Below are 23406 nucleotides of genomic sequence, written 5' to 3' on the forward strand. Positions count from 1 at the left end.
AGCAGTAGACGTTGGTCGCCTTTGGTGACGCCTTCTAGGTCAGCGGTTCAATGACACGTGTACTTATCTTTATTGGGCGACTACGTTTTGCCGCCTAACAAATCTTACCGTATAGCGCAGGACGCGCCTGCATGTAAAAGAAGTTTCTGGAATGTTATCGATGGTTCCTTCCACTGTCTTTCACCGCAACTTGTGTAATCTGATTGCATGTATGCGCGACGCAAATAGTGTAGAACTTTGTGGAAGACCCGCGGGTCCCGGCGGTTAATCTGGAACATTCGACGACTGATCTATAAAAGCAGACGCGCTTGACCCGCTGATCAGATTTTCGACGATTGCCGACCGTGTTCGCCGCTATTGTTGTGCTATAAGTGTAGCCTGTTTTGTGGGCACAGGTTCACCCAATAAAAGTTAGTTTTGTCGTTCACAGTATTGCTACTGTCTTCTTCAACGTCACCACCACGTGACAATATTATTATAAGTAGGTTCAACTGTATAACGATATATCAGTTATAACCATGAGTCTACTTGAGAGTATCAGCTTATGCATTAGGGCTATGACAAAAGAAAAAAACATTACTGTATGTTATTCACTGAATATCAGATATAACAATAAAAAAATTTTTTTTTTGCTACGAAGACGGCATTTTCCATGCAGAATAATTGCGACATTTGCGACTGCCGAATGGATCCGTTTGGAAGCAGTAGACTGGGAGTGGGACTGGACAGCGAGAAGCAGTCGCCATCCGACTCTAGCTCGGCCGACTCTGATCAAAGGCGCTGCTCTGATTCGGAGTAGCGCTTGCGCACTTCGAGCCCTTCTGTGTACTCTACACCCGGCCAATTTTTAACAGTATTGCGCGACCATCGATCCGAGTGTTTGTCAGCACCTTATCATCACGGCACAGAACGGTGAAATAGCAAAAGTATGGGCATGTGTACACATGTGCGTATCTCATTTGTTTCACCACTCAGCACCGTTAGAAGGTGCTGACATGCACGCAGGTCGATGGTCGCGCGATACAGCTAAAAACTTGGCGAGGTGCACATGCGAGCAGCGTTTAAATAAATACTGTCACCATTGTGCAACCAGCCGAGTAGCATGTTTCAAGGTAAGGGTGTCTTTCGGTACTTTTGCATTGAAAAAGATTTTTTTAATTTTTAGAATTCGTTAGTTGGGGGATCCACCCATATTCCAGTCCGACCTATAGTCCGGTTTTTACGGTATCTTGAAAATGATATGCGATGTGAACAAAGCGCGCCCAGTCCCGGTAGCTTCGTATGCGCTGTGCTTTCAACGTTTAGTTCGCGTTGAAGCGAGAGACAGCACAAAGGTGAATTCGCTCGCTGTTGCTGCCGCACTTCTTCCAATGCTTTGACAGCGATTCCGCAGTCATGGAGCGAGATGTGTTCATGTTTACCTGAGCGTGCGTGATACAGTGCTTGCTAACTTATTTAGTAAGCTAATGTTTACAACTTTATACGGACGACAAAACTACTATCCTTACTTCGAATAGCTATCTACTAATTTGCTATTACAATCGATGCTTCGCCTATCAGGCGAAACTGCGACTTCTTTTGTTTGTTTGTTTTTTACTTTGGACGTTTGTCACTCCCTCTTCGTATAGTGTGACACATCGTGACCAAAGTTTCAAAAGTGAGGCGTTTTGGATGTTATGGACTTTGGATAAAACGGACATTTTTTGTCGGATTATCAGGGTCCGTTGTCACGAGAGTCAATTGTATCAATAAAAGTTTTATTTTTCACAGCCTACTTACTACAACATCCATTTTTTAGCACAAGGGGCAAATTTGGTTTCTAAGCTACAACAGTATGTTCAGCAGCTTTTTTTTTTTTAATGGCAGTTTAGATATAGCGATGACTGATTATAACGATTGGACTCTTCGCCCTTCCTGATATTGCTATAAGTCGACTGCACTGTACTTTCCCTCCACACCTGCTTGTAGCAGTCAAAGAAGCACGCATGCTTTAAAAGCCAGCTCCTGACGTCTACACTGTATCCTAATGGCATGTACTACAGCATGTGAAAAACATGAACACAACGTTAAAGGAGACAGTGTTGCATATGGGTGACATACCTGCAAAAATTGCATTAATGAGCTTTCAAGCTGCTGGCAGAGTAAAGTGCAATTGCAGCTTGCTTTTCCTTTAAAAGGAAGCTTTAGCTCAGGTGCTCCGATCTAAACAGTACATGCAAAAGGAGAATTTGTTTTTCTCATCACCCACTGCACCAAATTTGACGAGGTTTGTTGCACTTAAAAGAAAAACTTAATATCTAGTGACTGTTGGATTTGAATTTTCAATTTACATCCTCAGCCTTTTATTAAAGAATGGCAAAAACTGCAAATCTTTAGAAAACAAAACTACCAGGTTTACAACTCTGTAACTCATTAATGATAAATGATATCACAATTCTGTGAATCGCATCTAATAGTACATCTAAAGCGGACAAAATTGATATGTTACACATGAATCTCAAAAAAGTTAGTAATATGGAAATACAGCCTTTGCAGAACTGTTGTATACAACATAACGAATTCATGTATGATTAAATTGACATATTGAATTTGTCCGCTTTGAATTATGTAACGCATGCCATCTTCAGAACCACGATATCTGTTCTTGATGCAGAGCTATTAATTTGCAAACTTTGTGCTTCTCTATTTTTCACTTTCGAATTTCTCAAAATTCTTTTAACAAAATTCAGGCCCTAAATCGGAATTCCATGACCAACAGTCACTAGAATTTACCTTTATCTTCCAAATGCAACAAATATAATTAAAATCGGTCCAAGGGTTATCTCAGAATAGGTCGCGTCAGAGTTGGGCCCGAGCTAAAGCTTCCTCTTAATGTCGGCCCCTTAGCAGCAAGGTCGCACTCTGCTGCCAAACATAGTTACTCGAAAAGGTAAGTCACTGATTGCTCCCAGACTGCAGGGGCGCTTTTATAACTCTGGAACAAATTTATTTCCTGCTTCCCCTGTCCCCACTGAGGGCTACGCTGGGCCAAGCTGCTCGAAGAAGGCACGATGTCGTCAATAGAGTATGCTCCTCTTGCAGTGGGGACGTCATATGTCTTGCATTGTTGAGTTTTATCTCCGAGGAACTACTACATGTAACTGATATTCTGTGCGGGTAGCGCAAAAATTGAATTCAAGTTTTACTTTACAGACAAATCGAGCTGGAAGGACATCTGGGCAAAAAGCTGTTGCAGCAGCTTGGTAAATGCCTCTCGTGCTTGTCTTCTGTACAGTGCTTCTGTTCGAAAGAGCATGACCCATAATTATTGGCACGCACCACACAATCATAGAAATTGCAGTAAAGTACATGTGTGGCCTGCAAGGTACCAACATGCACAACCATGTGATCTTCAAACCCCACACAGTCAATCAGTCATGCATTAGGCTGCTCACTTTTGGACAACTGAAACATCACCTCGAGTGCCCAGTTACTGTGGTTCAGCCTCTAGCGACCAGTACATGAACTATTTAAAGAATTCTCATTCCCTGAACTGCACAGTACAACCAATGACTCATCGTACGAGTCACACATGCAGAGAGAGAGAGCCGACACTCACGGTGCTCCCTCCTCGTATCCACTGGGCGTGTTCTCGTTGGGACGCCCGTACTTGTCCAGCTTGCCCTCCTTGATCATCTGCTTCTTTTTCAGCGCCTGCAATGAGGAAAAACATCCCTCTCCAACACACAGTTGAGGTGTCCCGGCTCTCTGAGGAAGGTTCCAAACAAAGACCCCACCACCTGCCATTCTCATACCACTTTTCCCTCCATTTTCCATTATAATAAACAAGCGCTGCACATCCATTTGCACAACCTGTACTGCAATCTCAGCATAGAAGGTTTTCATTATACTACCTTCAAAATACAACTGCCAAGAATAAAGCACAAAACCATCTGGTCGGCAGCACAGTGCTGCAGCGACTGAGGCCTGTCAGAACTGAAGCTGTCTTGGCTAGTCTTGTCTCTACACAAATTTGAAACTCATTGGCACTCACGTTTGGCCCAAGGCCCCACTTGCGAGGGTAGGTGTCCCGCTCCATGACGACCCGCTTGATCTTGGCAACAATTCCATGGTCACATGTGGCAATGGTGGATGTCGACATCAGTGCAACACCTGTACATAAAACACGCCAGACACTTTTCGCACACAACTTGTCACTTGGGGCAAGCACAATGTAATGTGTAGTACAGTCAGCTCGCTTATAATGAACCTGAGCATCACGCGATGTCTGTTCGTTATATGCCGAAGTTCTTAGTAAGTGGACCACAGCTTAACCCTTTGCGGGTCGAATTATTTTAAAAAAAACTTTCCCAGGTGGTCAAATTACTTTATTGCGGATCTTGAATGTACAATATGTATAAAGTCGGGAATAAATAATAAAAAATAATTAGGAACAGTATTTTGGTGTCGGCATCACTCAGAACTGCAAGATGTTCAATAGTACTTCCGAGCGTGGTACTCCTTGAAACACGGTTCTACGCACAGCGCCTTATCGCAGTCGGTACACATAAAATGCATGTCTGTTCTCCTCTTGGAGTGACGAGTTGTGTTGGCGCACACATGACATCTTCTCTGCGTGCAGCTGCCTTAGGCAGAGGTCTGAGGCACCTTCTCGTGTAAGCGCATTGCCACAGAGAGCGAGAATACCTCGTGAGCGGCGGTGATAAACAAGCTAAGAGCAGCATCAATCAAGATAGAAATCAACTTCTGCCACCCCTGCGAGAGCGTGCCGATAAAGAGAAAAATCATGTTTCGCGCCTCCGTTGCGATCACGCGGCGGTGATAAACAAGCTAAGAGCAGCGTCAATCAAGATAGAAATCAACTTCCGCCGCACCTGCGAGAGCGTGCCGATAAAGAGAAAAATCATGTTTCGCGCACCTCCGCTGCGATCACGCGGCAGAACCGAAACAGCCAAAGGGGCGTTGCCGCAGTCTGAGCGATGTGCTGAAGCTAGCAATCAGTTCTGTTTATCTCCCCAGGAAGGTAGCACCAATTTCAAACGCATCTTGTAAGTGCTAAGAGGTGGCAGCACCTCCCAGTGAGCACGCATCGTCATTATGGCGCGAAATTTTAAACGGAGGGTACGGCAAAGACCTTGCAGGACAGAAAACCGCCGCCGTACATGTACGGCAAAAGCCTTCAACGGGTTCAAAAAAGTGGCTAGTCAAAACACAAAATTTATTTCTTTGCAAAGAAGTTCGTGATGCTTGTTTGTTTCTGCAATGCAGGTCTGATGAGGGCGCTCTGCAGTTTACTTAAGTGGGGACAATAAACTTCAAATAACTTTTCTTATTTTTTAATCATATGAATAAAATTTGAACAGTTAATGTGTTCTTACCAGCCAATTCCAAGAATGCAATTAATTTTTTCCTACGATAAATATTTTTAGTGACATCCAAAGCATAATGTTTTTTGTTTAGAGCTTAATTAGCTAATTAACAGCAACTTGCACGGTAAAGTACAGCACACGGAATAAATTCTGAATGTTCATGGTGTGTTGTAAAGTATAAGGCATTGTTTTACGCTATTTGGAAGCGAAGTTATAGGTTGTCAAACTTAGTCATAAAAAGATGCCTGTCTTGATACTACACAAAAGGTTCATCTTGAAAATTGTCTCGAGAAGGTATTATAAAAAATTCACTTCTCGACACACCACATCCATTTATCTTACTAAGAAAAAAAAATTATAATGATAGCCCAAGTAGAACAAAAGATATCACTCTAGCAAACGGGAATGGCATGCAAATTGTTGCTTTGAGAAATCAAAGGAAAACGTTCTAACACATCTTTACTGCAGGAAAAACAACTATAATTCATCAAAATGCACCAGAAGCATAGTCTGGATGCATCCTGGTTTCATGTTTCCTTATCACAAGCTTTCCAAGTTCCAGTGAGGCTGTCCACTTCTCACTAGAACTGATGCTGCGGCAGTGGTCTTTCTTTCGTGCTCTCTTGGAGCCAGCGCTTGTGACATACATGTCCATCTGCCCCAATATTGCTATAGTGGGATGGAGATTTCCGGTGTTAAAGCGCAGCACTGCTTTTTCTACAGCCGCTTCCACTGCGAAGAGCGATGAATGTTTCACTTTTGAGACTAAACTCCAAATTATCGAATGGAAGCTCTCTTTGGAGTTCTGCGATTTGCCTCGTTAGCATCTTTCGAGCAAAGTTTTCCTGACAAGCGGGTATAAGCAGGCAGCAGTACTGTGACATCTTTTGGTAGATTGTAGACGTGTCTCGGTTCAGGCTCTCCCTCTGCTTTTGCAGCATTATGCCAACACCATGAACCTTCGCCAGCTGGGCACAAGCTATGGTCCGGGCATTCGGCCATGGATGTGACGTGGCGGTAAGTGGCCATCACAGCTCTTTGCATATCTGCCACGTCACCTTCATGAGACTTCAATGCCTGGCCATAATATGTGCTCAGCCTGGTCATGAGTTCACCTGTCAGCCTGCCTCTTCCACCAAGGTCACGTGTGTGCTTCTGTACCAAGCTTTGCGAGGCCGTCCCCATCCGTTTTTGCCCATGTTTTGTACAGTCCTCTTTCTTCACCTCATCATAACACTAGACTTTTGCCTCCTGAATGGCGGAAAATGTTTTGCTGTCGCCATCATACAACATAGTTGTCTAGCATAGGCCATGGCGTTTGAATGATCTCTGAAAAAGGAACGCAGCTGCCTGCACTTCCATATGGCCAGCTTTGCTATCAGTGTTTTTCTGGCATTCACCTTTATGGTTTGAGCTCCACTCTCCGTAGCCGTCGGTATCAGGCTGTGGGCTCCTCTCACATGCTAAGCAAAAGTTGGACAAAACCACATAGTTGATGACATACCCACTGAATACTTCGATCACTGTGCCAACGACGATGTGGGAAGAGTGGCCTCACGTCATCCATGTGCCGTTGTAGCTAACGGAATATTGCCCCTGTGCCCGAAACACAACTCTTCGTAAAGAGTTGCAACTTCTGTTGCGCATTTGCTCATAGCACCCTCTGCTGCTTGCGCGGAAGAGGATGCCAACCTGTTCTTCAAATGCTGCTGGTACGTCTTGTGGTGCATGCCGCTGTGAGGAATTCCCATGAGTGCGAAAATGTCATTCATTTTCGTCCTGCCCATTGCCAGTGGCCACCATCGCTCTCGTGGCAAGGTTGACGCCAAATGGGTTGCACGTTTTCGCGCTGTCCACCTGCGGCGAAGTTCACTCATTCGCGATCTCGCCGCAGTTTTCACATTTCGCGAATGACTGAACTTCGCCGCAGGTAACAACAGAGGCAACAATGGTGAAAAGTTGACCCTCGCAGCCAACATCTCTTCGCGGATGCAGCAGCGCTGCCGAGCAACTTCTTCGCATTCCAAATGCCATACACCGCACTCAACAGCAGATCCCTGTCGCGTGCCAGCACTGACTTCCTCGTGTCATGTTCAACAGCACCAACGAAGTCTAATTTTTCTTCTATGCTGAGCATTCAGCGCCTTCTTTATCTGAGCTTCAGCATGACGCGAGTCCTCTCTTGCGAGACGCCACAAAGCTCTCTGGCACGCCGCCGAAATGATGTTGATGTGGCTTCACGCATGAACTCACAAGGCGCTTGGAGGCCGTTCCGATCTCTGAGGCTTGTTGTTCCTAAAGCCCCTCCATACACGTTGCCGCCGACCAGGTTAAGTACCGCCAACTTGCCCTCCTCCTCCACGTTCCTCTCCCACTCACCCCCTTAGCTTCCGGCGCCAAGCGGGACTTACATAGCTGCAGCTTCCTGTTCCGAGTGGAAGTGACGTTTTGTTTTTTAGCGTTGTTTACTTTTGCGTCGCTGGAGAGGCTTTAATTGCACCAGCTGCAGTTGAAACTGTGAATGCGATTCCATCCAAGAACCACGGCCTATCGTAACCAGCGATCTGCTTGTGTTCGCTGCTTCGCATCAACCTGCGACCAGTTGTGGCACGAGCGACAATGTACAGTGGAATGTAGTGCCTGGGTGCTTGGAGACCACTGCCGTTTTTCGTGCATTTGGAAAACAGTGACTGCGAACTACTACTTCAGTGGAATACAACAGCTTGTCCCCTTTGCATTCTTCGTATGGTGACTGCCACAGCTCTGCTAAGCACGCGCGGGCGTCTCACCATCGTCTAACAGCAGTCAAAGCGGAAATTCCCGCAGCGCAACTCCAGGAAGCGGAAACGCCGGAACCGGAAATACCGGAACCGGATTTGGTGTGAGGGGAAAAGGCGGCACACAACAAAGGTTGTCGCTCCTTAAGAAAGCGGCGGTGGCGCGTGGATGCAGGGGCTTTAGTTGTTCCGCCAGGCCGCCCGATGGAGACGACGCACCGCCGTGTTTGCGTGACGAAAAGCGGAAACACTATGTGTTAACCGACACGTACCCAATAAGCTGGTACGGTTTATGTGGATACAAAACACATTATGTTCAATGGCCGCTGAGTCGGGGATTTGACTTTACTTCTTTTAAAACGAACTACTGTGGGTATGGTTTAATTAGGTCTTACTGTAATGATAAAACTTTATACAACATTTGTAAAACCGAAAGAGAATTCTTAAACTTTATGAAAAATTCAGGAGGGTTGGCAGGTATGTGCATGATACAGCACAAAGCAATTAAAAAAAGTTTTCTTTGAAGGGCTGGAGTCTAGTGGCGTAGAGACTCAGGCCGCACTGGCAACAGGAATGCGGCCAGCATATCGGTGCGGCATCTGTGCTGGTTGCGCCAGGGATTGCGCAGTGGCTGAATTGTTTGTATCAGCTGCAGTGCAAAAAGAGGTTCGAAGCATTCAAAATTCAGCGTGTTGTAAGCTGCTAATGAACTTGGGCCACGAACTTTGACAAAATTTCTATCTTGAAATTTGAATTTGGCATGACTGTATCACTGAGACTCTACTGCAATGCTACGCAAGGCCAAGCTGTGCCAAAAGTCAATACTGCATGTCATTAGCCTGCCAATAAGATACCGAATGCTGCAAACTACCGATTCAGGCAGTGTCACTGAGAAATGCTGAGTACTGTCCACAGAAGATGCGAATGCGCAGTGAACAAATGGCGATCAAGAGAAACCCTTACCGAGACAGATGGCTTCGCCCTTGGTGGTAATGATGACAACTTCCTCATTGTTCTCAATGCCGTCCTCGTAGCGTAGCACTCCGGGCAGCATCACCTTGGCACCATAGCACACTGCATTCACCTGCACAGCACCGCATTTCCATCAGCGCCTCTGGTCCCAATCAGGAGCAGCAAAACTGAGACCCACGTGTGTGACATATGCATTGGGAGGCAAGCTTTTCACACAGGTCAACCACTTGCACAATGCACACTTCTGTCACCTAAGCAAAGGCAGTGCAGGCAGAAAAAGTGTTCCGTATTTATTTCTAGCAATACACTTCCGAAACACACTCGTGGGAAAATAGCAGCTATGACCACGATACATACCGTATTTACTCGCATAATGATTGCACTTATTTTGTAAAAAAAAAATTGATACAAATTCAGGGGTGTGATCATCACGCTGGTTAAATTTCCTGCGAAAAGAAACAATTTCTTTTTTTCATTCCGCGTTTGCTGCGGGATGACAACGAGTCAATAAGCAGGCGACTGCCGCGGTCAGTGCTGGACACCAAAACAAAAATGGCGGCCAGCGGAGCAAGCCAAACGTGCCGAATGCAATTATTTTTCTTCGCGTGAGTATATTACACGCATTGAAACAGTTTGTTCCATATCAGTAATGAATATTGTTAATTTTAGCAAGTTTGCGACAGAAACGTAGCCGTGTCCCCTTTGAGGGGACAGAAACAGAGATGGGCGTGCTTAGCTGCCAGTGACGTAAAAACACATGGCGGGCATGCTGCTGAAACTGCGGCATTTGTCTTCACTCCTATCCTAATATGGCACATTTCCGCTAAGGTGGGTGAGTATCTTAGCTACGTTACAAGCATCGGCGTATGAATAGGGTACACTTCTAACGTATCAGTCTAAACGTGACCACTATCGTTGCCGCTGGCTATTTTTTGCATGCCCACGAGTGCAGACGGGAAGAATCAAAAGGCGCCTTTTATGTTGTTGTTGTTGACCAAAACCATTATGAAGCCTACAAATAATAAAGCTGAAGCAAGTTTGGTTGTAGCTTTTTTTTTTTTTATGGAAGTGCGGAAAGTGATGAAAGGAATAAATAGGGCATCTGCTTAAAGGGACACTAAATAGAACCAATAAATCAGTTTAGACTAATGAGGCATTGTTTGAGAACCCTGCAGGCAGTCATTTTAAAAAAATAGTTTGATTATTAGATGATTAAATGAAGGTCCAAGCATCAGTATTTGAGTTTCGCGCCGGTACGTCAGTGTTACGTCAGGGATTCCAAAGTATGTTTTCGCATTTGGGCCGCGTTGGCTCAGTAAAGGTTCCCTAAACTTGCCATGTTTAATATTTGGCTCCTTTAGAACACAATGTAGTGAATCTGCACCGCTATATACAATTAGTAGGCCCTAGAATATACCATCAAAATCCAAGATGTCACGGCCACCAGGTGCGGGAACTTAAGTAGGCGTCGCCACCCGTATTTCGTTCTTGCGCTTTTTCTGGCTTACCAAACGTCTTATCATTGTAAGAGTGGAGTTTTAGGTGTTGCAGAACGGTAATTTACTGATGCAGAAGAAATCCTTTTTCACTTTAGTGTCCCTTTAAGAATGTTGGGTGCGTGCAGACCACTTGGTATGTCTTCCAAGAGTCATTCCCGTAGCATTGAACAGATGGTAAAGCGTGATCATCATTAGCTAGACTTGGCACGTAACATATCGCTGCAACAAGTTCAGAGTGTGATCATTACACAGGAAAGAAAAAAATCTAATTTTGATGACAAAATTCAGGGGCGTGATCGTTATGCGAGTAAATACGATACACTGGCAGACCTTGTAGACTCCATGTAAGGGCTGCTGCTTTTTTTTTTTTTTTTTGAAATTTTGACGAAGTGCGGTTTCTTTATGGGACCAAACCGCTTGGTCACAATGGTGCCTGCCAGCCCAACTACAAGTTCATCTCCGAGCTTTTGTGGCCCTTTCTTCACACATTGTGACGCCAACGGTACCATGCACGTGATGCCACCAGGGTAAAAGCTGCCACTTGGTCCACCTACGAGGGATGTCAGTTCTGCTAGCACGCCTTTGACCAAGCGTTTGCACGCTAGCTCTTTTTTGTCATCTAGCCCCCTCATGTGCAATTAACTGAATTCGTTTCGTCTACCGTGCCTTGTACTGCGTGTGCAGTGGGAACAGTGGGTAGCCAGAAAGCTTGGAGTCGTGGTAACCGGAATGTGAATTGTGTTAAAAAAAAAAAGAGTGCAGATTCAAAGTTTGTTATTTATGTAGTTCTCAAATGTCTCGTAGATAAGTATACGTGGCAAGAGGGAAAGAGCACCTATGGGGAGGGTAGAGAAGGTGAGCAAGAAATTGCTTGCTCACCGTTGAGCTCAAAGTAGTCTAGGAGCTTCTTATAGACCAAAATATGTTAGGTGCACAGACACGGACACAAAAACAATCAAATAAAGAGCCGCCTAGTGGCGGAAACACACGCCCGCCTCCCTTTTTTCTGACGTGCATCCCCCCGAACTAGCTCAACTTTCTCTAGTGGGCGACATCAGTCATTTGCTAGAACATGTCGTACCAAAAAGCAGAGTAGCAGCACCACCATATTCTTTTGTTGCAGACTTGTAAATGTGCCTTCCTGTTGCACATAAGAATCCAATTACTTCTATAACAGCTGGGAAGAGAGGTCTGCCTCAGGTGCGTCATGTACAATTCTTTCTTGTCTGACATTGTCATTCATCTTAGCACTGGCTTATAAGGAGGGGACAATGGCAGCAATTGCCAGGTGCTAGCTGTTCAGAGCAAACTCACAGATGAGTCATTTGACATCTCCAAAGGAACTTACAGGACAGGAGAAGGGATAGCACGCACAGAATGTGCCAAGTTGGTGTCAGTCAGACGGAGGATTAATGGGTTTTATGCCCTGTACGACAGGCTACGTGACAACAGAGCGAAGGCAGTACTACTTTAAAGAAATATATATATATATATACTCTTTAGTTCACGAACACATACATGCATTAAACACATCTATGCTGAAAAGGAACTCCTGCCATCAAAAAAGTCATTTTCAATAAAACCACATGGAATTTCACCTGTCAATCTGGAGCCATGTGGTATAACATATGTTCAATGATAGGAGACCCTCCGATACCACTGTCTCACCTTCTGCGAGCTGCACAAGGCTCTGAAGGGTTTTCCTCTTTCCTACTTCTTCCTGAACCTTAGCTCCGTTCAGTTGCGAGTTCAGCTCGCCTGGATCTGAGTCACAATATCATTTTTGTCATCTCTTTCCTTGTTTTTTTTCAAGTCGGAGGCAGCACCAAACAAAAGTTGGCTGGCCGACTGACTGAGTCATTTATCTATTAATAGTGTTTAATGTGGGTGAGTAATTCATTCATTCGTTAGCAATATTTAATGTTTTAAAGCTACACCGGGCAATGAGAGATGCCACAACAGAGGACTCCACAGCTATTCTGATCACCTGAAGTTTTTTTTTTAACATGAACTCAGCTCACGAGCATCGTTGTAATGGCCCCCATTGAAACACCCCTGTCCTGGGTAACAACTGAGCCCACAACCAAGTGCGCAGCAGCAGGATGCCTTAGTGGCAGCGGAATCAGAGCAGGCCATCATGCAAAATGAAATAGCCTGTTTCGCTGATGCAGAAACAGCGAGTGTTCACAACAGGGATGTCATGCCCACAGCCCCAAGAGAAGGCAGCTCACCGCACTGTCCTTCATGACAATGCGCTTGTGGCTGACCAGCAGGCGTTCCAGAGGCTGGATGACTCGTCGTAGGTAGTCCTCGTCCCGGTGGTTCTCAAACAGCCACTGGGCATCCAGCACATCGTGCATGGTCACCATGTTGCTCTGCAAACAATGAGGACAATGAGGAAGGGGTGCTCCCACAGACCATCATCGCACGTGGCAGGAAGTTCCTACACCACACAACAATATCAGACGCAAAGAAGTTATGCGGGTGCTGAAGCAAAAATGAAATTTCGGGCCACATAAGAAAACCTGGTTTTTGACAATCTAGATATAAAAAAAGGTCCCATGCAAAATGTTACATTTAAAATACAGTTGAACCCCGCGACAACGAAATTAGTGGGGTAAGTGAAACTTGCTTTCGCAAGAATTTCGTTGCGTGGAATGGCACAATTTTGTTGGCCTAAATTGGCATGCCTTGCTTGATGCTATCCAGAACCAAATTGCCAGCAGCACAAAATGCCCCTCATGCGATGGCAGCACTGGGTTAACGACAATGGCATGATCTGTCTTCGGGCAAAACGCCATTTGGCGATGCTGAAACTGCACACAATGCCTGCCGAGTGGTACAGAAACCAGTGTGCTTGAAGCAGGGGCCATATTCACAGACAACCATCTTCAGGGACACTTTCGCTAATTTACGTGGCTTGCACCAGATACATTGATGCCTGCGGACAACAGCATTCTTGGAACAATGCCTGGCACACATTCGCAAAAGTATTCCCGAAAGTGACCATCCATGAATATGACCCCACTTTCAATAACAGCTGAAGTGTGACAGCCCGTGCTGTGGCTACATACATCTCAAGTGCCATACAAAATTACACATCAGCGGGACATGAACATTGGCTTCATTGTGCTTCATTTTCGCTGCACATCACAGGTCAACCTCAACACACAGAGCCACAGTTTGCAATGTACATGGTACACAAGCCATCACATATTAGTACAGGTGATGGTGATGCAGTTCTGCCATTTGAAATGGGCAATCAACAAACTAAATCCTGCTGGCCCATTGAAGGCACTCCGCTTGCGTTTCTTTTGCATAGACCTGCTTGCTTCGTATTCATTATGGGTGCGGGAATATATTTTCAGTTCGAAGCGAACTCGAATAATCAAAACTAAGTGCAAGTTCAATCAAAAATTTTTTAATACAATTACAATTGGTTTTGCTAAACTGTAATTGCTTTTTCACAAACCATGGGTAAGGCATAAAAAAAGCAACTTTATTGCACAGCAAGTAATGTAGAGAAAAATTATGCTGTGGGGTCAAGAAAATTCTCTATAGTCAAAGCCACTCATAACAATGCCGACTTAACAATATATCAGATATAACAATTAAATTTAGCTATGGGGTACTCTGAAAGAAAAAAACAACATACAAAATCCACACACAAAAAAATTTTTAATTAGGGAAGCCTCTTTGTCACATGTGCCTTTGTGCTGTGCACACCACCCTCTTCTCACGTGGCAAGTCTTGGTCGCATTGCCAGGACAAAGAGAAAAAGGAAAAAAAAAAGGAACAAAGAAACACTGGGAGCTTTGCCACGCCCATAGGGGACACAGAGGGGCGACTACGTCATGGTGGGGTGGGTGCAAAGTGTGCACAACACAAAGGTGACGGTGGCGAAGCAGCTGGTGTTCTTTTACTTTGATTGGATTCTTTTTGGTGCAGACACCTAGCAGCCAGATTTAACTGTTATAGCCAAATATGGTGGCATGAAACACTGCAGTGAGCGGTTTGTTTTACCACAGAAAACACATAAAAGTTCAGGGTGGGGCAGCTGCACATTGTTACATTCGAGTATTGTTCAAACCGGTAATGCTATAAAACGGTTTGACTGTGCTTCTTTCTGTCCAAATAAAATGTTAAATGTTTCTCCCTTCTGCTTTTCCCCCGCAACACAGTAATAACAATGGGATTTTCATGGCACTTGTTGTTTTTATAATACAGTCTAAACCTTTGATAACGAGACAAAACCCCGTGACAATGAAATTCTTGCAACAACGAAATATTTTCGTATCCCCAACTAGCCTATAGGATTCAATCCATTTCATACCTCTCGACAACAATATGTCGTTGTACTACCAACAATCCCACATCAACGAAATTTGCCGGAACATAACCTCACATATAACCTACTCTTGCGAGGCTAGCAGGCTCAAAAATGTGCTCAAATACAATTGCTATGCACTAAAATTGCGTAGAATACTGTCACATTACACTTGCTTGGGCACCGACATTTTTGTTTGCAAAAACAACCAAGCGTTGGGAGCAATCGTTTGCTCTGGACATGTCGCTACCGACATGTGATGACAGTTTTTGCACATGTAGTGCAGTGCTTAACATGTGCCTTGGCGAGCAAAATGCAGCAAAAACAAGGAAATTCACATTCCACCAACGTGGAATTGTTCATGGCACTTGAGATGGTTGTCGTAGCATGGAGTGCCATGCATCGGGCCATGATTGAGCGATCGCCCAGGAATACGCATCCCTTGCTTCAAGAACGCTGGTTCGGGTGCCAACCGACCGGTGTCCTGGATTCGGCACTGGACATAGATTTGAGCAAAGGGGCCATAATGTGTATCGACTGCCTTCGGGTGTACGAGACACAGTCCCTTTTGTGCTCTGCACCATCGGCATCTGCGTGTGTGCATGGCTGCTCTGCATCCGGTGCCGAGTTAAGCGAAACCTTGGAAAAGCGATCGAATCTCCGAAAGCAATTGACCGAGAATACTGCTCGACGGTAGCAGCGCCACTGCTGATCGACGCATGCAGCACACTTTGTACTGTCGGCAATGTGGTTTTATATTCTTGAGCAAATCTTGCCAAAGTAGACTAAGGCAATTTTGACGGTAAAGTTTCATTCTGTAATGCATTACCTATCTGTGCTGTCTCATTTCGCAACAACAAAATTCCAGTGAAAGCAAATTTTTTCCCTGCCGATTCCATTATAGCAAGGTTCAACTGTATTGTTATAAGTGGATTCAATTGTACAATACTTTTTGTTGACAGTATCACAACTGCAGTTTAATGTTGTCACGAAGCAATTACAGTGGCTGACGGATTTTTCAAACTCCAAAAATTCAGACTTGATGGACATCCCGGACTTCATAAATGCACTGTCAGGGTTGCCATAGTGCTAGTGCATTTTCGCGACCGGTTTTTCAGACAAATTTAGGCCCCAAAGTTAGATTTTCCGGACTAAATAGGTCGTTCCGAACCATGCTACCCAATTCTTAGGGGCCGCCATATTGCATTTGCAGCTGGCTTGGCCAGCCTTGACTTCCAGTGGCCTCCTGTATAGCCTCAAAGATTTGGACGTGCACGCTTTCAAAAGCATGCGACATCATCCAGTCTTAGAGGCCACGCCTGCTCTTCCTTGGCTGACAAAACACACCTGAGGACTGCACTTTTTGGTGTTTATTTCATTTTTTGGTTGGCACTATCGTCATAGTCACTTAATGCAGGATCCATTTTTATTCACTTATTTTATCGTTTGCTATTTGCAAGTGGTGTGTCTAGAGAGCAGGTGTGTCTCGGAGATGAGATCACATGTTAGTGAACGCTTGTGCGGCTTCGAATTTGAGTGATCGGCACCACCTCGTGTGCCTTCATGAGAGCCAAGTGATGCGAAGAAACATGGCTAGTTTCTTCGACATCTATGTCAATCTACGGCAACAGAAATTGCAGATCGTCAATGCGGTGATGTTTTTTTAAGACTGTATATGGAAACGACGTCACTCTTGAGCAAATCCAAGAAAATCTGATTGTCTCCAAGCGTAGTATTAGGCAGGGCGCCATTAGAGATTTTTTTTTAAACCGTTCTAAATCTAATATACAGTCAACGACCGATTTTTCGGACCCTCTAGGGAACGTAAAAACGTCAGAAAATTCAGGCAGTCCGAAAAATTGAATGCATGCAAAAAAACGCACATTTTTTTTTCTCGGATCTAGAGGGTAAAGGGCGAAGTACCAGGCTTCTGAATCCCTGCCAAAGCATCAGTGAAGTAGCTATAAAAAGAGGCGTTCAAAAACTTTGTATGCAGCCGAGTGCCGGTGTTATTGCTGCAGTGGCTTGAAGAACTTGTTGATTGTTGTTTGGACTGTGTTCCGGTTGCATGCGATCGTATTTGCCTCGATCTGAGCAAGGGTTATGTCAGCACTGTACATCGATGAAAGAGTCAACAGTGCTTGCGTCAACTCGGCGCTCGTAAGCGGCGCAGGCACTGGCTCCTCATTTTCAACATTGGAGTCTTCTGAATCCCCCACAACCTGACGGACTATTTCCTCGTCAGTCAGTTCTTCTCCATTGTTAACCGACAGTACTGCTTTCCACACTTCGATGCCATCAGCGAGGACGACGAAGACGGAGTGGGGGCCATTGAAGGCAAGCGAAATCCTCAAGTTGCGAACAGTGGAGTTTGATGATGAGCGTCGAAGCACCTAGGCCTAGCGCCGCAGAGCACACTTGACACAACAGCACAACCACACACCACGCTAGCCAAATGTGGCCTGCGCAAACAAACGAAATGGTGCCGATCCGGAAACTCCGCCAGAGGGAGAAGTGCGGCGATGAACATAGCCAGTGTGGCCAGACCAAATCGGTGTGTGACGGCTAGACTCGGCTAGTTGTGGTTCAAAGCGGTGATATGCTTCGGCTGCAAGTCGATTTCCTTCGCAAGGGCGCTGCGTGAAGAGCCAAACGACCTTCCGTTGTGTCAAAAAGTCAGGAAAATTGGATGGCGGGGGGTTCGAGCGTTCGAAACTTCAGATGTCCTTATACATTGATTCTATGGGGCTCGTGGCGGTGCCGCGATGACATCCGAAATATCAGGCATGTTCGAAAATTTAGGTGTTGACTGTATTTTATTTTTCTGGCTGAACGAGTCTTTTGGACTGTTCGATTTTTGGGACTACAGTCAACGACCGATTTTTCGGACCCTCTAGGGACCCTAATGTAATAACGTCAGAAAATTCAGGCAGTCTGAAAAAATGAATGCATGCAAAAAACACACTTTTTTTCTTTTTTTCTCAGATCTAGAGGTAAAGGGTGAAGTACCATGCTTCCGAAACACTGCCAAAGCATCAGTGAAGTGGCTATAAAAAGAGGCATTCAAAAACTGTATGTAGCCGACTGCCGGTTTATTATGTACATGTGCATCGTCGGGCAGCCGGTGTTATTGCTGCAGTGGCTTGAAGAACGTGTTGATTGTTGTTTGGACGGCGTTCCGGTTGCATGCGATCATATTCGCCTCGATCTGAGCAAGAATCATGTCAACACTGTACACCAATGAAAGAGTCAACAGTGCTCGCATCAACTCGGTGCTTGTAGGCGGCGCAGGCATTGGCTCCTCATTTTCAACATCGGAGTCTTCTGAATCCCCCACAAACTGACGCACTATTTCCTCGTCAGTCAGTTCTGCGCAGATGTCGAGCTCGTCAGCGTCAACAAACTGTTCAAAAGTTATTTCCGCGGGTATGGAAATCCCAGCAGAGCGGAGCCGATGCCGAACTCCTTGCTCACGTCAGCCTGCGATCGGCTGCTCACGACTTCCTTAATAACAGCAGCTTTCTTCTCCATCGTTAACCGACGGTACTGCTTTCCGCACTTCGATGCCATTGGCGAGGACGACGAAGACGGAGTGGGGGCCATCGAAGGCAAGCGAAATCCTGAAGTTGCGAACAGTGGAGTTCGCTGACGAGCATCGAAGCACCTAGGCTTAGCGTCGCAGAACACACTTGACACAACAGCACAACCACACACCACGCTAGCCAAAACATGGCCTGCGCAAACGAACTAAATGGCGCCACTCCGGAAACTCCGCCGGAGGCGGAAGTGCGGCGATAACATAGCCAGCGTGGCCAGACCAAATCGGTGTGTGACGGCTAGATTCGGCTAGTTGCGGTTCAAAGCGGTGATATGCTTTGGCTGCAAGTCGATTTCCTTAGCAAGGGCGCTGCGCGAGGAGCCAAAGGACCTTCCATCATGTCAAAAAGTCCGGAAAATTGGACGGCGGGGGGTTCGAGCGTCCGAAACTTCAGATGTCCTTATACATTGATTCTATTGGGCTCGTGGCGGTGCCACGATGACGTCCGGAATATCAGGCATGTCCGAAAATTTGGGCGTCCGAAAATTCAGTCGTTGACTGTATTTTTCAGACCCCGCGAAATCCGGAAAATTGGTCAGCAACAGTATACTAACTGCTCAATATGTTTGGGTAACAGCAACAACCTGCTGCATATCACAATTCCCTCAGACGCTGAAAAGAGCGGCTCACTGGAAACATTGGTGTCTGGTATCAGCAGGTGTCTCTTCACAAGCCGAGCCAACAGTAGGCACCATGCTTCCCCACCACTCACACAGACCTTCTTTTTGGCCCAAAAATTTCATCATGCACAGGTCTCAACCTGAGCTTGTGGTAGTGAAAACTGCTGCTGATTGATGAGCTTATCAATTTCTTTCCACAGTGCTGACCTGGAACAAGCCTCTTCAGAAACTCTCACAGTTAAGGAGGGACACAGCTCTTTGCGGCAAAAAAATTGTTAAAGAAATTGATCTTTTGAAAATGACATTTTCAATATCTGAAGCTAATATTCCTTTAATTCACCAAGTTTCGAACCTCACGGAAGAGTATTTCGTTCGCAATATCAATTCATAACATCACTGTTAGCTGAATTCCGCACAAAAGCAGCCCTTTTTATCACGGCATGTAGCTCTTTCTCTATGTGTGCGATCACAACCATCTTGGTCTCGTTGGAAAGAGGAGCCTTCCTTCTTTTAGAGGGAACGCCCCTCTTTGAAATTTTTTTTTATTTGTGGATTGATTGCAATGAAACTTCCATGTTGTATGAAGTTTTATGCACTGATTCTAAATCTGCATTTATTTTTTCCATACAACAAACAGTTTTCAAAATATTTACAATTTTATGTTTCTCATTTGGAGTTTGATAATTTCCCAAATTGATGCAATGATAAAATTCAGCATACCAAATTAATGTTTAACATCTAAGGAATGTAGTAAAACAAAAATTAGTCTCCTAGGCCAATTAGGTCTAAAGCTAGGGGTTGCCAAACCCACTGCAGCAAAAGTTCCCTCACCTGCTTTATAAAAAGTATCTTTTTAAAAAATGTTACTGACCAATATGTGCAGTGAAATTAGCCTTACTACAAAGAGTAAGAGTTTCTGTTTTCAGGGGAAAAATATTACTGCGCTAGCACAGCTATGTTCACTCCAAAACTGCTAGTGTCAAAATTGTAGTTTTGAGAAAATGAAGAAAAACGGTTTCAAGCACCTTTATGAGAACGAAAGCACCTCAAATTATGAAAATGCACCTGGGGAATAATCTGGGTGCACCCCAGATTGGTGCTTCTTTTTTGCCATCGTCTGAAAGTACAGTGATAATGCCCGTTTTTTCCTGGAAGCAGTGGTGCGACGCAAGTCTTTTTCTTTGGCTCTTTTTGAGCCTGAGTCTGTCACACTCATATTCATTTCTTGAAGAATGGCTGTTGCTGCATATTCATTTCCAGTATTGAAGCGTAGCACTGCTTCTGCAACGGCTGCCTCCACAGCAAAAAGGGAGAAATGTTGCTCTTTGGAAATCATACTCCAGATGACTGAGTGGAATGATTCATTGGAGTTTTGGGTTTTGGGCAAACAGAAGCAGGCAAGAATTTTCACATCATGTTTTGAAACAGGATGTCAGCAACTGCCGGAACTTATATGTATCGCGTTCTATTACAATATGGTCTGGTAATGAATTCCATTCTTCAACTGCAAGAGGCAAGCATGACTTGTTAAATGCGTTAGAGGAGCCGTGCAGACGTATAACGCTCATGGAGTTGAAAAGACGGCGTGAAGTTCAGAGAGGTGGAAGCAGAAGAAAGTCCCGAAGCGAAGGAAAACAGAAATATAGCTTATGAAATAATGACAAACAGGCAATTTTTCGTCTGTGCATCAGAGGCTCGATATCAAGCGATAATTTTATATTGGTAACACTGGAGTGGGTGTCGTAGCCAGATGAAATACATCGGGCTGCACGGTTTTGAATGGCTTCTAGGCTATCGACTAGGTAAGCCTGATGTGGATTTCAAATTGGGGCGCCAAATTCTAGTTTGGTTCGGACAAAAGTTTTGTAAGCTAGACTGCGAATAGAGGGAAGGGAGAAGCTGAGGTGCCGTCTGATGAACCCAAGTGATTTCGATGCATCAGCTGCAATCTTCGTGATGTGCTCTGTGGGGATGCGCGACTCTCACGCGTCCCCTGATATCTTGTTTTCCCACATAGCTCCCGTCTCCTGCAGTGCGGCTTCGCCGTGTGGCCCGCGGCGGTCGGAGTGGTTGAAGCGCAGTGCGAGAGATGGCACGAGTGTTGCGCTGCTAGCGCCACCTCACAGCGGGGTTACTTGGGTGCAGGAAAGCAAAGGCGCTGTCTCTTTGGTTCGGGACGGCAAGCAGCGCGGACGGGCCGCGCGTGCGCCGATCCATGCTTCTGCGAGACTGTCTCGCGTGGCTGCCTTCGAACGCGCCACTGTTCGCATGACCGTACATGTGAACGACCAGGTGTTGGGATCCAGCATGGGGCGAACATATTCGCTCGTTATCCGGTCGCGGTGAGTCAGACTTCTAGATTTGTCGCGTGCCCATAGGCATGTTTTGTGGATAGCAACTTGGCTAGCAGGCATTGATCTATGAAAGGTGCAATAAATGCCCTTGTGACTGTTTGCACTACTGTGTTGTTGTTCCTTTGTCCCAAGAGCATGGGTGTGAGAACCCCACAGCTCGGACCAGGCGAGTTTGCTAGTGATGTGAATTTCAAGATAACGGTAAGATTCAACTTGGGAAAGGGTGGTTGAGTACAACGAATATGCGTAGCTGAGGTTAGTGCGCTTGCGTGGTACCTGCATGTATTTGCACTTTGATACATTCAGCTTCATTAGCCATGTCGAACACCAGTCTTCAATTCTGTCTAAGTCATTTTGAAGCAATAACTGATCAATGGATATGGTTATGCGGCGGTACAAGACGCAGTCATCTGCGAAAAGACGAATGCACAATGAAAGCTGGAAGGAAGATTGTTTATGAAGATTAAGAACAAAAGTGGGCCGAGCACCGAGCGCTGCAGGACACCAGAAAGAACTTCAGTTGTGGGCGAATAATCATTATCGATAACAGTGAATTGACAACGACCGGATAGAAAACAACGAATCCGTGTTGATATCAGCGGATCAAGACACAAGCATGAAAGTTTGGCTAAAAGGCGCTGATGGGGTACACGATCGAAAGCTTTCGAGAAGTCGAGATATATGATGTCCGTCTGAAATGAGGAATCTAAATTTAGCTGAAGATCGGTTGTGAAATGGAAAAGTTAGGTTTCACATGAGTAACCGGGTCTGAAGCCGTGCTGGTTGGGAAGAAAGCTGCTGGAATCAAGGTGAGATGCAACTTGTGAATATATTATATGCTCCAGTAGTTTACAAGCAATGCATGTTAGTGAAATCGGTCGGTAGTTAGAAGGATCAGAACGGTTACCTGCTTCAAAAACTAGTACTACCTTGCTCAGCTTCCAGACGTATGGAATTGAGCCAGTAGCAATCGATTCCACGAATATTATTTGCAGAAACTGGCTTGATATGTCCTTGGTGTATTTCAGTATCTTAGAAGATATATTATCGTGTCTAGGGGCGCTTGAAACTTTAAGCCTTTCAATAAGTTTTATGATACCATGTGTAGTGATGATAACAGGCGGTATCTGTGAAAACGGAAACTTAGATAGGGGAATGATATCTAAGGTCGGTCCATTAGTAAAAACTGATGAAAAGTAAGAATTCATCCCATCACTGCATTTGTCTGGTGGAACTTCAGAACCGTTATTGCTAAGCAATGAGATATCATGTGATCACTTAATGATGGGAGTTAAAAGTTTCCAGAATTTTTTTGGAAAAAGCCCACGCACGACGCCTCAGTGTTGTGTTTCACTGCTTTAAAGAGTTTATTTTGGTTTGGATGAGAAACATCTGCATTTCGGCATCAGCCAACACTTTGCTTTTAGAGCTCAAGCTCCTTCAAAACGGCGACAGCACGCTTCCATTCCTGTTCATTCCTCAGTGCATAGGTCCTTTCTGTTCTTGTCCTCCCTCCACCACTCATTCGCCCCACGGACCATTTGAAGCACCTTCGTGGTCAGTTGCACAGTCCACGTCTGATTTTTCTAACTCCCTAGGGGCTGCGAAAACGTCCGAAGAATCGGCCAGTTGGAAAAAAAAAATGCATGTCATTTACTGCCCTTAAGGGCTCAAACCACCACAGGCACATTCGAAAATGCTCTGAAGGCCTGTCGGTACACATATTAGGCATATCAGTGCTCATACTGTTACAGGTAATATCAGGTGCATGCGTGTATAATTAAGGAATACATACTGTGTCCCGTGGCATAGCCCCTTCCCACACTTGTTATGCTTCACTGAAATACTTTTGCATATGCTTCACCAAGTAACATTTCTGTACAGAGGCGA

The 23406-nt window shown here is 45.2% G+C and overlaps 1 protein-coding gene across 1 annotated transcript in view; it reads right to left on the bottom strand.

Moving 5' to 3' along the window:
- The window catches only part of Nop60B (dyskerin pseudouridine synthase 1 Nop60B), a 71761-nt gene that overhangs the window by 17252 nt on the left and 31103 nt on the right, over positions 1–23406 (bottom strand). The window contains exons 8-11 of the mRNA XM_075682676.1: positions 12849–12992; positions 9110–9230; positions 4034–4152; positions 3599–3693 (exon numbers count right to left, since the gene is read on the bottom strand). Of these exons, the coding sequence (XP_075538791.1) occupies positions 3599–3693; positions 4034–4152; positions 9110–9230; positions 12849–12992 (479 nt within the window). The remainder of the gene's footprint in view (positions 1–3598; positions 3694–4033; positions 4153–9109; positions 9231–12848; positions 12993–23406) is intronic.

The sequence above is a fragment of the Dermacentor variabilis genome, chromosome 2, assembly GCF_050947875.1.
Source record: "Dermacentor variabilis isolate Ectoservices chromosome 2, ASM5094787v1, whole genome shotgun sequence".
Taxonomy (NCBI): domain Eukaryota; kingdom Metazoa; phylum Arthropoda; class Arachnida; order Ixodida; family Ixodidae; genus Dermacentor; species Dermacentor variabilis.